This window comes from Urocitellus parryii, chromosome 1, assembly GCF_045843805.1.
Source record: "Urocitellus parryii isolate mUroPar1 chromosome 1, mUroPar1.hap1, whole genome shotgun sequence".
NCBI lineage: Eukaryota > Metazoa > Chordata > Mammalia > Rodentia > Sciuridae > Urocitellus > Urocitellus parryii.
The window spans coordinates 277800276-277815751 of record NC_135531.1 but is presented as its reverse complement, the minus strand read 5'-3'; the positions used below and the strand labels follow the sequence as shown (position 1 = coordinate 277815751).

Sequence of the window (15476 nt, the reverse complement as noted above, 5' to 3'; positions counted from 1 at the left end):
CGCCACTGTGCCCGCCAGCTCAGGCTACTTGGGGAGCTTTAAGACAGTGCTATTTGCTTGGGCCTGGAGGTTCAGGATGCTGGGCAGAGTTAAGGGTGAAGGTAAAAGGCAGAGGGAAAGTGAAAGGATGTGAGCTGCCACCAGACAGGGCTGAAGGAGGGACCGGAGGGGCCGGAGGGGCCTTTGGCCAAGCAGGAAGATGAAACCAACCTCAAAAGTCTCCAGTTAGAGCCTTCTTTGCACATCGCTCTGAAACTTATAAAGCATTCTCTAAATCACCCCTTTAGAAAATTCCATTTGATTAAAGACTTAAGTTGTGATCCCAGTGGACCAAAAGAATCATGTGGAAGTTCAGGAGGCATTTTTTGAAAAAGACACAAAGCCCACAGTTGTTGAGCATAAGGCATAACAGAAGTGGCCCCTCCAGGCCCTCAGAAGCTGTTGCTTAAGGATTCGTCTGTGTCAGCAATAAGGGCAATTGCCCTAGTTGCTGGCTCAGAGAATCTACTGACCACCTGCCCACTCTACCTTCAAAGTTAGTAATCAAGCAAAATGCCCAGAGGACCTGGTTTTATGCCTGCTGTCGCCAGGCAGTGGCTTTCCTTGACATAAAGCAACCTTCTGTGGCCAAGGGCATGGGCTGGCAAGGCTCCACCCGGCAGGAAGGTAGAGATGGCAGAGCAGGACAGTTTTCTGCTCCATTCTTGCCATATCCCCCTCGCTGCTAATGGCCCATACCTGTGATGCTTGTGGGCACATCCCGGGTTTACAATAAGGCCTTGTGTTTGCCAGTAGCAACCACATATTTAGAATGGAACTGAGTCAGCGACTTTCTCACAGCATAAGCTGAATCTGTTCTGATTCAGTTTATACAACAGTCATTAGTAATAAATGGCTTGCCACACACATCTCAACTACAGAAATCTCAAGGGCACCATGACACTGTGGTTCAGAATCACTGCAAGAATGCATAAAAATAAATTTTGGGTTTTATTCCTGCCTCTAGCAGGCGTGTTTCCCCACACAAATGCCTCTTTCCCAGAGCCAGCTGGGAGCCTTGACCTTTACAGCCCAGAGGACAAGGTCTCTGCTCACCTTTCTTTCCCTTCACAAGCTCGGGATCTACCAATATCACACCATCTAGACCAAGAGAGAGAACAGCAAGGGTTAGATCAAGAGAGCAGGAGATACTTTCTTTTTTCTTTCTTTCTTTTTTTTTTTTTTTTGGTACTGGGGATTGAACCCAGGGTTCTCTACCACTGAGCTACATCCCAAGTCCTTTTTATTTTTTGAGGTAGGGTCTCATTAAATTGCCCGGGCTGGCCTGGACTTATAATCCTCCTGTCTCAGCCTTGCGAGTTGCTGGATTACAGGCATGACTACTGTGCCTGGATTCTCTTCCAACTTTTTATGTTGAAATAATTACAGATTCACAGAGAGATGCCCAGTATCCTTTATCCTACATCCCCCAATGGTGTTAAACCTTACATGATTACAGCACAGTAGCAAAAGCTGGAAGCCCACCAGGATACCAGGTGTGTACATAGATCTATGTTATGTTAACACTTTCAGAGCTTTGTCTAACCACCACAGAGTCCAAATGGAGAACTGTCCCATCACCGTAAAGACCCCCTTGGCTACCCTTGTGGTCCCACCATCCCCTACCCCCACCATCCTCAGCCCCTGGCAGCTACCTTCACTGTAATTTTATCATCTTGAGAACATTGTAAAAATGGAATCTACAGTATGTGGTCCTTTGGGACTGGCTTCTTCCACTCACCGAATCATCCTCAGGCTTCTGAGTTTCAAGGGTATCAATAGCTCATTTTTTAAAAAATTCTGATTTTTTATACATGATGGCAGAATGCAATTCATTTCATATTACACATATAGAGCACAATTTTTCAAAACACTGATTGTACACAAAGTATTTTCATACCATTTGTGCCTTATACATGTACTTAGGGTAATGATATCTAATTCATTCCACCATTATTCAGTAGCTCATTCTTTTTACTGTGGAGTACTCCGTGGCACAAATGGATCTCACTTTACTGAACCTCATTTACTGAGAGATTTTGGTTCTTTCAGTTTGGAGATTTAAAATCTGCTAGGAACAATCATGCCCTAAAAATTTTTATGTGAACTAAAGTTTTCATTTCTTTTTTTTTAAATACTTTTTTTAGTTATAGTTGGACACAATGTCTTTATTTTATTTATTGTTATGTGGTGCTAAGGATCGAACCCAGAGCCTCGTACGTGCTAGGTGAGTGCTCTACCACTGAGCCACAACCCCAGGACCCTAAGTTTTCATTTCTGTGGGATAAATGCCTAGGAATGCAACCGTTGGGTCAGATGGGAAGTATATGTTTAGTTTTTTATATTTTGGTTTTATTTTTGGTACTGGAGATGGAACCCAGACGTGCTTAACCACTGAGCCACATCACCAGCCCTTTTAATTTTTTTTCATTTAGAGAGAGGTTCCCACTAAGTTGCTTAGGGCCTTGCTAAGTTGCTGAGGCCGGCTTTTGAACTCAAGACCCTCTTGCCTCAGCCTCCTGAGCTACTGGGATTATAGGTGTGTACCACCGTGCTCAGCTTTATGTTTGGTTTTTAAAGAAACTATCCAACTTCTGCCAGAGAGGCTGGACTACTTTTTTTTTTATTGGTTGTTCACAACATTACAAAGCTCTTGACATATCATATTTCATACATTAGATTCAAGTGGGTTATGAACTCCCATTTTTACCCCAAATACAGATTGCAGAATCACATCGGTTACACATCCACATTTTAACATAATGCCCTATTAGTAACTGTTGTATTCTGCTACCTTTCCTATCCTCTACTATCCCCCCTCCCCACCCCTCCCATCTTCTCTCTCTACCCCATCTACTGTAATTCATTTCTCTCCTTGTTTATTTTCCCATTCCCCTCACAACCTCTTGTATGTAATTTTGTATAACAATGAGGGTCTCCTTCCATTTCCATGCAATTTCCCTTTTCTCTTCCTTTCCTTCCCACCTCATGTCTCTGTTTAATGTTAATCATTTCCTCCTGCTCTTCCTCCTTGCTCTGTTCTTAGTTGCTCTCATTATATCAAAGAAGACATTTGGCATTTGTTTTTTAGGGATTGGCTAGCTTCACTTAGCATAATCTGCTCTAGTGCCATCCATTTCCCTGCAAATTCCATGAATTTGTCATTTTTTTAGTGCTGCATAATACTCCATGGTGTATAAATGCCACATTTTTTTTTTTTATCCATTCATCTATTGAAGGGAATCTGGGTTGGTTCCACAGTCTAGCTATTGTGAATTGTGCTGCTATGAACATCGATGTGGCAGTATCCCTGTAGTACGCTCTTTTAAGGTCTTCAGAGAATAGTCCGAGAAGGGCAATAGCTGGGTCAAATGGTGGTTCCATTCCCAGCTTTCCCAGGAATCTCCATACTGCTTTCCAAATTGGCTGCACCAATTTGCAGTCCCACCAGCAATGTACAAGAGTACCCTTTTCCCCACATCCTCGCCAGCACTTATTGTTGTTTGACTTCAGAATGGCTGCCAATCTTACTGGAGTGAGATGGTATCTTAGGGTGGTTTTGATTTTCATTTCTCTGACTGCTAGAGATGGTGAGCATTTTTTCATGTACTTGTTGATTGATTGTATGTCCTCCTCTGAGAAGTGTCTGTTCAGGTCCTTGGCCCATTTGTTGATTGGGTTATTTGTTATCTTATTGTCTAATTTTTTGAGTTCTTTGTATACTCTGGATATTAGGGCTCTATCTGAAGTGTGAGGAGTAAAAATTTGTTCCCAAGGCTGGACTACTTTACATTCCCACCACCAACCTCTGGAAGTGATCAGGTTTCTCTGTGCCCTCATTAGCATTTGGTATCCACCCCCCCCCCCCCTTTATGGTACTGGGGATAAAACCGAAGAGCATTCTGCATTCTACCTCTGAGCTACATCCTCAGCCCTTTTTATTTTATTTTTGAGACAGGATCTCACTAAGTTGTCCAGGCTGGCCTCAAACTTGGATCTTTCTGCCTCAGTCTCCTGAGTTGCTGGTATTTCAGGTATGGGTTACCATCTTAGCCATTTTGATAGGCATGTAATGACACCTCAGTGTGGCTTTAATTTGTATTTCCCCCATGACTAATGATGCTGAGTTTTCAAATGCTTACTATCAATATCTTTGTTTTTTAAATGTCTGTCTCCTGCTCATTTCTTTTAAAGAGAGATTGAGAGAGGGAGGGAGGGAGGGAGGGAGGGAGAGAGAGAGGGAGAGGGAGAGAGAGAGAGAGAGGGAGAGAAAGAGAGAGAGAGAGAGAGAGAGAGAGAGAATTTTTTAATATTTATTTTTTAGTTTTCGGCGGACACAACATCTTTGTTGGTATGTGGTGCTGAGGATCGAACCCAGACCACACGCATGCCAGACGAGCGAGCTACTGCTTGAGCCACATCCCCAGCCCCTCCTGCTCATTTTTTAATTGGATGCTTTTTGTTTACTGTTGAGTTCTGAGCATTCCTTGTATATCGTAGAAATGAGTCCCTTCATCTCCTTGCACACTGGAAACATTGTTTCCAGTCAGCCAGTGGCACTTCCCCGATATTTTAATTAGCAATTCTTTACTTAGATTATTAAAAATACAAAACAGGAAGTTATCTGATGACATAAAGGAAAACAAACATTAAATTTTATTCCAACTTGCTGGGGTTATAGCTCAGTTGGTAGAGTGCTTATCTTGCATACACAAGGCCCTGGGTTCCAATCCCCAGCAACACACACACACACACACACACACAAGAATATATTTCCACTTACCTACGGGCTCTACTTGACTGACATGGTCTATATAGTCTCTCTTTCCCAGGTAGATGGTCACCTGCAAGAAGAACAAGTGTACATTCTAAATGGCAAATTGACAACCATCAAATCTTTTCATTAGTTTTGAAAAGATGAGCCACTTGGCTCTGCAGCTCCTCAATGGCCTTCTTCACCACTGGCTGGGCTGTGGGCAAAAACAGGGTTTCAGGCAAGGTGTGCTCCATCCAGTCTCCTGAACCAGCTCCAAGCATTTTTCTTGCCCTTTGGGATGGTGGGAATTCTTCCCACTCCTTTCCTCACCTCCTTTTCCCCATCAAAACCAGGTCTGATATCAACCAGGTAACTTGTCAATTCATACTTTAGTAGAAGGTTATACCTTGTCAGTGGGTCTCCTGCCACCTGTGTGCATGGGAAGGCTTCTATTTCTAGCCGTGGACTGAAACGTCTCACTTCCGTGTTCAAAGAATGTATGGACTGTGCAGAGAGGTAGGAGCTCCAGAGGAGTCCCTGAAATCCTACTAGGAAAACTTCTGGACAGGGCAACCTAAACCCACACTCTGAGGAAGGAAGGGGTGGAGCTGGGTGGGAGAGGACAGCCATGGTCTCTTCCCTGGTCCTGCCCGTCGCATGCCCCTGACAGCCAAGGTCTCTTTGACAGATCTGTGTGAGAGCAGGGGCTGTGTCCCCTCAACCTCAAGACTGCAAGGGCCTTGGCAGTAAGAATCCAGACTCTTGTGTGTATCTTCATCCTTCAGGACCTACTTCAGCCTCTGATGCACAGAGGGCTGGGGAGCGATGCCAGCGCATCAGGGAGTGAGTGCGCGTCCCCCTCCCTGAGCCTCTCCAATGCAAATTTTCACTTCCAAGAACATCTAAATCATTTTCCTTGGCATTAAGTCTTGTGCTGTACTTTTCCTCTGCAGTGTATCAGAAGTGGGTCCCTATGCCTTTGAGGTTACTAGCATGACTGATGTTGAAAGCACTATTGTTTGCAGAGAAGATTCAGTAGGAACCCCCAGCTCCAGTGTGAAGCACTTTAAGCTCCATGAATGAGGTGAGCTCTTCTTTCACTCCTCCCACATGCTTGGTTATGGAAGCCCTACCTGCGCTGCTGGCACTGGGAATAAAGACCCTCCAGGTCCCTGTCCTTCTGTTTGGGCCAAGTGCCAGGGCAGAGGTAGGGGGAGGGGAGAGGAGGGAAGAAGAGAGTGATGCTCTTCCTTTCAGAGGAGGCTCTACCTGCTGGACGCTGAAGGACAGACAGCACAGCCCAGTGATAGTGATGGTGAGTGTGGCTATCTCGGCAAAATAGACCAACATTGCAAGGCCCAGAGGAGAGGTTGCTTCTGGAACTGCCAGGCCTTCCTCTGGGGTAAATGGCCACCAAATGGGGGTAATGCCAGAAAAGGCTCTTGAGATCTGAGCCTTGGGCTGGGGCTGAGGCTCAGCGGTAGAGAGCTCACCCAGCACCTGCGAGGCCCTGGGTTTGATCCTCAGCACCACATAAAAAATAAATAAATAAATAAGCTGAATAAAGGTATTGTGTCCAACTACAACTAAAAAAAAAAGATCTGAGCCTAAAGACTCTATAAAGAGTCTAGCCCAGTAGTGCATGCCTGTAACCCCAACAACTGGGAAGGCTGAGGCAAGAGGACAAGTTCAAAGCCAGCCTCAGCAACTCAGCCACACCCTAAACAACCTAGTGAGACCCTTTCTCAAAAGAAACAAACAAACAAATAAATAAAAAGGGCTGGGGATGTGACTCGGTGGTGAAGCCCTATGGGTTCAATTCCCAGTACCCACCCCCCAAAAAAAATCAGGTGTCCACCCTGAAGGTGCTCTTTGGTTTCATTCTCGCAGCTCTGTGAGAATGAGCCTGTCTTACAGGGGGCGTCCTAGACCGAGATCATATTGGCAGGACAGTGAGTGATTGATCAAGGGCAGCCAGGGAGGAAGCCTGTTCATGGCTGGGAGGAGGGAGGATTGGAGAGCACAGGGGAGGGAGCTGGGTCCCCAGCCCTTCTTAGAGTCTCTTAAAAAGAGCCAGGAAATCTTTCCCAGGGTCTCTTCAGCAGACTCCCCTCTCATCTTCATTGGTTGAAACTCAGTCACCTGACTACTCTAAACCAACAAGGAGCCAATGGAATGAGATGGTTAGAATTAGATCAGAACAATCAAGATTCATCCCCTGGGGCTGGGGATGTGGCTCAAGTGGTCGCACGCTCATGCCCGGGTTCGATCCTCAGCACCACATACAAACAAAGATGTTGTGTCCGCCATAAAAAATAAATATTAAAAAAAAAAAGATTCATCCCCTGGGACTGCCTCTAGCCCTGAAGACCATTGGCAATTTTTACCCAGGAAGAAGGGGCGCATGGCCATGGTGTGGGCACCCAGCAGATTGCTACAGTCTCACATCATGTCACCCCACTCCTCTACCTGCTCTCATCCCTCCCCTTCCCTTCAGTGCTTCCTTTTGAGGTCACTGCAACTTGCCCCCTGGGTCTCAATGAAATGATCCTAACACGTGCAATATTAATTTAACAATTCTCTTTTTTCCCCCTGTGGCTACCAATAAAGAAAACTAAATTTCCCCCATCCAAAGGATTTTACGTAAGTATGAGGAGGGGAAAGTGGGAAAATGACAAGGAAAACTAGAGACGTGGTTTCTTTCCTGTCCTGCCAGAAGCTGAGATCAGAGACGGACACAAATAGGGAAAGAGTTTGGTGGATCAAAATTTGAAGGGCACCCAAGTGATCACCCCTAAGAATTGGAGTACTTAATGAAGGCAATGAACTGGGAGAGGAGAAGGCAGGACAAGGCTGTGGGCACAATAAGCACTGAGGAGTTTCTGTCAAGCCCAGTGTGGGTGGCAGAAATCAGATAGAAGGAGCTAGATTCACAGTGTCCAGTTCAGCAGCCAGTAGATCCAGGTGGCTTCCTATCATCGGTGATACAGCCATTGCAATTGACCTTTGCTGCAAATGTAAGACACATGACACATTTCAACATCTTAGCAAAGAATATAAAATACATTGTTGGTAATTTTATATTGTTTATGTGTTGAAATGATAGTTCTTTGGATTTATTGGGTGAAATGAAGAGTATTAAAAGTATTTAAAATTCAGCCGGGCGTAGCGGTACAAGCCTGTAATCCCAGCAGCCCAGGAGGCTGAGGCAGGAGAATCACGAGTTCAAAGCTAGCTTGAGCAAAATGAGGCACTAAGCAACTCAGTGAAATCCTGTTTCTAAATAAAATACAAAATAGGGCTGCGGATGTGGTTCAGTGATTGAATGTTCCTGAGCTCAATCCCTGGTACCACCCCTGCTCCTGCAAAAAAAGTAATAAATTTTCAATTTCTCTTAGGGTTTTCTTTTTTCTTTTCCTTCCTTTTTTTTTTTTTTTTTTTGGTACCACAGATTGAACCCATGGGTGCTTAACCACTGAGCCACATCCCCAGTCCTTTTTATTTTATTTTTTATTTTGACACAGGGTCACAATCCTCCTGCCTCAGCCTTTCAAGCTGCTGGGATTACAGGCATGCACCACCACACCCAGTTCCTCTTAATTTTTTAATGTGGCTACTAGAGTATTATAATTACATATATTACTTGCATTGAACATTGCTGAGTTAGGTTGCTGACCCAGAAGGAGCCCATTCAGAGGCTGGGTTGGGGCCCTCCATCAGGTCCCCATGACAGGAAGTTCATGGGAACACTTAGACCATCCACTGGGCCCCTGAAGGGCATCATCTCTGCTAAGTAGGCCAGGTTATTGGTGGCTGTCAGCCACAATGGAGAATGGTGGAATGGGAGCAAAAGGGGCCTTTTTCACATCCAGTGGCTCTTAAGATCCAGCTGGGATGTGATTCGTGGTTGTGGAACAGATGCAAATAAGGAACACTTCACATTCATCCACAGTCTGGACTCTCCCAGGCAGGTGACATGACTGATCAAGGGCCATGGGAGTCACAGGTATCGACTAAACAGTGTTTGAGATGGTAAGTCATGGGTTCAAGGATGGCCAGGAAAAGCAGTGAAGTTGGGGTGATGCTGTGGAGAGTGAGATTAGAACATGGAGGTGGCAGGCCTGAAGTCCCAGTGAGGCTGGAGAGAAGCTGTGTTTCTGCACTTCACTCCCTCCTGTGAGTCCCCTCGACTGACCATCCTGGACAGAGATGGAAAATAGCCATGGAGCTTTCCCGCACCACACAGAGTTTTGCTGTTGATCGTATCTACACTCAGAAAATCTCCATTTATTATTACTTTACAGTAATTTCCATGAAGTCACTCACTTTTGAGCCACTTACCGATTTGTCCCGGGAGACCTTCTTGAAGATGACATGGGACTTACTGGTCTTAGCACTGGCTGCCATGTTGTGTATTGTTGGCAACTCCTTCCACGTCAGGTGCTAGAGGGCTGGGAAAAGGTAAAACACTCCTGACCAGACACTCAGGAACATCCTGATTGGACAACCTACTCATGAGATGCTCATATCCACTGGACATTTCCTCTACCTGCTCCCTCACCGAGGTCTTTGCTTAGTTTATATTTCATTGTAGGGTGCATGTGTGTGTGTGTGTGTGTGTGTGTGTGTGTGTGTGTGTGTGTGTGTTTTAAGTGGGTTTTACTTTTCTTGGTAAGCCTTAAACATTTCTTGGTAGCTCACTAGGAAGTGCAGCTAGATTCCAGTGAGAAAGTTTTGCTTTTCCGATTGATCTTTGGTGTCGTTACACTTAGCCAGGTTGAATCTAAAATTCTATCATGACTGTGTCTTATAGCAAATAAATAGAAAAGGTTCTTGAAATCCACCACAGAACCACTTCATAAAAGCAGTTTTCAAGGACATATGAAAAAATCCCCAAAGTCCCACCCAGTGGTTGCCTTGTCCCACAGTCTGCCACCTGTTCCAGAGGCCATCATAGTGGTCTGGAGTTCAATGCTCTCCAAGTCTCCTTCACAAGCAAAAGCCTATGGAAACCACACTGGGACAATCTAGGTAAAAATGCCCTTCCTTGCTTCTCCCTGTGCCTGCCCAGGAGTTCTGAGAAGGCTTGGGTTGTGGTGGTCACATACCTTGCGATTTATCACCAACAAGATGGGATGCCGGAAGGAGTCAGGAGAGGGTCCCTATGTCCTGGCACGATGGGCAGCCAGATCCTGCTTGAGCCAGCTGGTGCTGTCCTACCAGATGACCCTGCGAGTCACAGGCCAGCCCCTGGCTGATGTGAGTGGGGAATTTGTAGGGGATCTGGTGAGGATGCCCAGCACCCAGGTCTCAGTGTCTAAAAGCCAAATCCCATTTAAGGAGCAGAGTGGAAATTGGATTAGGTTGAGATGGCAAACCGCAGCATCAGCAATTCTAAGCATTAGCTGAGGCCCCATCTCCTCACACGGGTCCTAAGGCTGTATCGCTGTCCAGCTCACAGGGGGAAGAACAGCAGCAAACTGAAAGCTACTTTTTATCCTAAACCTCTTTGGGTTCTGAAAATAGACTGCTTATCCCTTTGCTCCTCAGCATCATCAAGACAAGATTTTCAAGCGCAATGACAAATATGATTAACTCAGCAGGCATTATGTAAACGGAAAGGTCAAGGGGAAAGGTCAAGGTGAACCTGGTGTTGTGCTGGCCACACTGACTAGGGCCCTCTCCTCCAGCGGGGGTCCTGCTGATTACACCAGGGGTCCTGTTTGTCTTCCCCCGCATCTCTGCCCACATCTTCCCAGCCCAGCACCTACAGGGGGTCCACACTGCCACTTTGGCTTCCAGGGACCTTAATAACTGTGCCATCTGATGACATCCATTCCTACCATTCAGGCCTTCTCCACACCGAGCAAGGGGCCTTCCCAGCCCTGACCTGTCACCTGCCACTGAGGATGTCCCACTGCTCTCAGGCAAAGTTCTTAGAGCAGCTCCAGCCTCCGCCTGGTCCAACAGAGTTGTCCCCCACTGCTCCAGGCAACTGCCCTTTTTTCCCAAGACAATTCTCTCTTCTCTGCACTTTATTCTTTTCTTACCCTTCAGATTTTGACCAGGAATCACTTACTCAGGGAAGCCCTCCCGACCTCCAGGACTTGGCTAGAGGCCACAGGGAAGATGTCCTCTTCTGGGGCATGACACCCCCCCCCCAATAGTTACTGCCCAGATCATCCAAACTAGGATGGAGTGATTAGGTTCCAGTTCTCAAAGTCCAATCATTCACCTCTAAACATTCCTGCATTAATACAGAAGGTCTGGGGGACACCTCACATCCAAACCAAAACACATACTTACGTAGTAGACTTGACCTGGTGTCCAGGAATGAAGCAAGTATAATCAGAGGCCTATTGTGACTTTGGAGTATTAGCATCCACCCAAACACTCTGGTGGCTTCCCATTTAAATCTAAATGCCATCTAAATCCTACATGAATTCCCCACCCCACTCCAGTACCTCTGATCTCATTCCTCACCACTCTCCCCATCCTCCTTGTTCTAGTACGCTGGCCTCTCTGCTTTTCTTTAAACCTGAAGTTTAAACCTGCAGGGCCTTTGCACTTGCAGTTTCCTCTTTCCACAGACAGGCAAATGACTTACTCCCTTCATTCCTTTGTCTTTACTTGCACTTTGCCCTGTTTATTATATATCCCATTGCAAACTAACTCAATTCACCCCAAATTTCTCTTTTACTACACTTTATTATGCTACTGGATAGCATTTATTGTCATCCAATATACAAGGTGGTTTTCTGGTTTACCTGGCTTATTGTTCATTGCCCCTCCTTACTGGAATGTAAGTTCCAGGAATGCAGAGAGATTTCTGACTATTTTGTACCCATTCTGTCTCCTGCATGTAGAATAGGGACTTCAATATACTTTGAACAGCTGGGCGCAGTGGTGCACAGCTGTAATCCCAGAAGCTCAAGGAGGCTAAGGCAGGAGGATGGTGAGTTCAAAGCCAGCTTCAGCAAAAGTGAGGTGCTAAGCAACTCAGTGAGACATTGTCTCTAAATAAAATATAATAAACAGGGCTGGGTATGTGGTTCAATGGTCAAGTACCCCTGAGTTCAATCCCCAGTAAAAAAATAAAAATAAAAAAAATATTTATATATATATTTATTTATATATATTTATATATGTGTGTATATGTATATATATACACATATAAATACATATTAAAAATAGGAAAGACAGTGGAATGAATCAGACATAACTTTCCTATATTCATATATGAATATGAATATACAACCAGTGAAACTCCACATCATGTACAACCACAAGAATGGAAATTTATATTCCATGTAGTATAATATGTCAAAATACATTCTACTGTCATATATAACTAAAAAGAACACGTAAAAAATTTTTTTAAGGAAAACAAAAAAAAAGCACACACATAAAAAGGAATAATACAAGAAAAGTGCCATCTGAGAAACTGATTGTATTAGTGCTGCATACTGTAGGGGAGTGCCGGGGGTTGAACTCAACCACCGACCCACATCCCCAGCCCTACTTTGTATTTTATTTACAGACAGAGTCTTAGTCCTTGCTTTTGCTGAGGCTGGCTTTCAACTCGTGATCCTCCTGCCTCAGCCTCCTGAGCCACTAGGATTTCAGGCACGTGCCACCTAACCCAACTAGTCCTGCCTTTTTAATTAACTAATTAAGGGTTGGGGATGTGGCTCAGTGGTAGAGTATCTGCCTAACATGCATGAGGCCCTGAGTTCAATCCCCAGGAACACACAAAAATAAATAATCTTTTATTACATAGTTATACATAGTAGTTGGGTTCCTTGTGAAGAAATCTCGTGTGTGTGTGCTACTGGGGAAGGAACCCCAAGCCTCACACAGGCTTGGTAAGCACTCTACTCTTACTCTTTTTTGGAAATGTTATTCCCAACCCCTGGTCTGTGATGAATTTTTATTTTCTTGGGGGAGAAATGAGAAAAATGAGGGCACTCATGGAATTTTTTTTTGTTTCTGTTTTTGGTACTGAAGATTGAACTCAGGGGCACTTTACTACCGAGCCACATCCCCAGCCCTCTTTTTTTTATTTTTTGAGATAGGGCTTTGCTAGTTTGCTGAGGTTAGTCTTGAATTTGCCACCCTCCTGCCTCAGCCTCCCTAGTGACTGAGATTACAGGTATGAGCCACTGTTCTGGCTCTTGTGAGTTTTTTTTTGAAGAGCTAACATATTCAATGTAAAAGACTGCCCCTTAAGATCATGAGGTCATTAGCCCATCACTCCCAAAGGGACCTGATACTCACTTCCGTCAACCCTTCCACTGACCCTGCAGCCCCTGGCAAACAGATCTGCCTCCTGTTATTGATTCTGCATTCTAGTATTTTATTATGAAATTTTAGAACTCAAAGAAAAAGATACAATAAACACTTGCACCGTCAACACTGAGACTTGACAACTAACAACTTTCTATGTGTCTATGTCCAGCTCTACTCTTTTTCCTTTTTAACTACTTGAAAGTAAATGCAACATCATGATACTTTAGCCATAATATTTCAAAATGCAGGTCCTAAGTGGAAGGACAAAAAGTCCTTTCTTTTTAGAAAATAGCGGGAGAACACAGTCATTTAGAAAAAAGTCCTTACTTGGCAAAAATACAAAGCTGGCAACCTTCCCCTAGATTTCTTTTTGAAGTTCACTGGGCTATGAATTCCCAAAGCTGGAGAAGCACTGCCCGCAGCAATACTCATTTCTATGGAGTGTTCTATGGTGACATGAATCTTCAAGCTTGGGCTTCATCTCCCACAGCTGCAGCTCACAGGGCAGGGGAGGCAGGTAGTGGGGACACTCAGCTAAGCAGCTTATGGGCTTTGGAGTTAGCTTGTCATCTTAAGGGCTTATTAGGATACATGCTCAAGGAAAATGGGCACACTCTGCTAAACATCAACCCCCAAATGAAAATCATGTCCTCAATGCCTTAGTTTTTCTGAGCAGAGAACACCTGGTATTGGTGAAGCGTGCCAGGGAATTGGAGCTTGTAAAGGCCACCATGTTGATTCCAAGACGTATCTTTTGATCCATCCATCTAAAGAACAGGGGGCTGTTTGGGGCTGGGCTAATAATATCTAAAATCATAAATGCAATCCCAGGGGCCGTCAAGGTAGTGGGACCTTCACTTTGTTTTCCAGCCCTTACCTGGATCTCCTCTGTAACCCCCCAGCAAGGTGAATGCTCCTCAGTATTGGGAAATCACGACCATCACTCTCTAGGCGTCATGCTGGGAATGGTATTTAACTCTCCACTTTCCATGTAATAATGGCAGGTTGTATAGGTAGCCTTAGCCTGGAATCCTGGGCTGCATGGCCACCGATGAGCCCCTGTGACCTGCAGGGCAGCTGGGTCCACTGCTACTTCCTTTCCTTCATCTGTAACCCAGTACCCCATGGCCTGCTCTGTCTTGGGAAGATTCATGGAAGGTATAGGTGAGTCCCTTAAGGCAGAGAAGCCCTCTGTGGTGTGGAGCAGAGATCCTGACCAGGACTTCCCCTGTCCCCCCAGCGGGAGGCTGACCTCTGCCAGGTGCTGCAGTGTTGTCCAAGGGGCCCCAACATGAATGGGTTCTGAGATGACAAGGCCATCTCAACAGAATCTGCGGACAGGCTTCAGGATTGTACACTCCCTGAGAAGGTGTCCCAAATTAGGCAGAAAGGCCTTTTCTGGATGCAGATCCCCACTTTTCTTTATATCACTGCTTATAAATGAAAACAAAGATTGAAAAATACAGATACCCATTATTGGTTGGAATTAGAGATGGTGGTCACAGAACATCATGAATACATTGTTCACTTTCATATGGTTTGGTATGTGACTCTCAACTCAATATATACATAAAAATAAAAATTACACTTTCAACATTATGACCCAGTACATACACATGTATGAATAGAGCAAAATTTCTACAAAACCATTCTTCCTTTTCTTGCTTAGATTTTGTGGTGCTGGGAATCCAACCCTGGGCTTGCACACACTAGGGGAATGCTCTACCACTGAGATACAGCCCGCCGCTACTCTTGGGGTTAACCTCCTATTTTCCTTTCAGCTATGGTGGGTCTGTTGTTATTCACTGATTCAATTCTATTACTAAATAAAAACTTTAAAGAAACTATGTGCCACATACTCTCTCAAGTGTTAAGAATATGGTGGTCCCTGTCTCCTAGGAGTGTGTAGCCCTGGGGGCCACAGGACTTCTGACCCACTGTTGTTTAAAACTCCACAGCATACCCTCTGTCTTCTCCTCATCCAGTTTTGTGATAAAAGGAAGCTTAAGGACAAATGCACAGCTCTCCTTGTGTCCCAGGGTCAAAGCAAATCTGCCAAAAGTTCAACATATAGGAATGTGTAGGGTTAATGTTTCCCACTCAAGATAGAAAATTATGTTTACGGAGGAAAATCAACCAAACCTGGGGTGGGACATTAACAACAACAAAAAGACAAGTGATTGGAAAGCAGAATGTAGATCACTGTGGCTGACTGCTGAGATGGTGCCATGATTCCTCTTGGTACCCCACACTGGGTTTGGTGCCAGTGACACCCAAGACAAATGCTGACACACTGATGCTTTTTTGCTGTGTCATATCGGTCCCACAGCTACCCTTCACATCGACAGCCTGGTGGGTGTGGATGCCTTCCAAACCATTTATCCCCAATAGG

At 44.9% G+C, this 15476-nt stretch overlaps 1 protein-coding gene across 1 annotated transcript in view; it reads right to left on the bottom strand.

Moving 5' to 3' along the window:
• The window catches only part of Sag (S-antigen visual arrestin), a 32938-nt gene extending 23736 nt beyond the window's left edge, over window positions 1-9202 (bottom strand). Inside the window, exons 1-3 of the mRNA XM_026412758.2 lie at window positions 9137-9202; window positions 4823-4883; window positions 1096-1140 (exon numbers count right to left, since the gene is read on the bottom strand). Of these exons, the coding sequence (XP_026268543.1) occupies window positions 1096-1140; window positions 4823-4883; window positions 9137-9202 (172 nt within the window). The remainder of the gene's footprint in view (window positions 1-1095; window positions 1141-4822; window positions 4884-9136) is intronic.
• Window positions 9203-15476: the final 6274 nt, after the last annotated feature.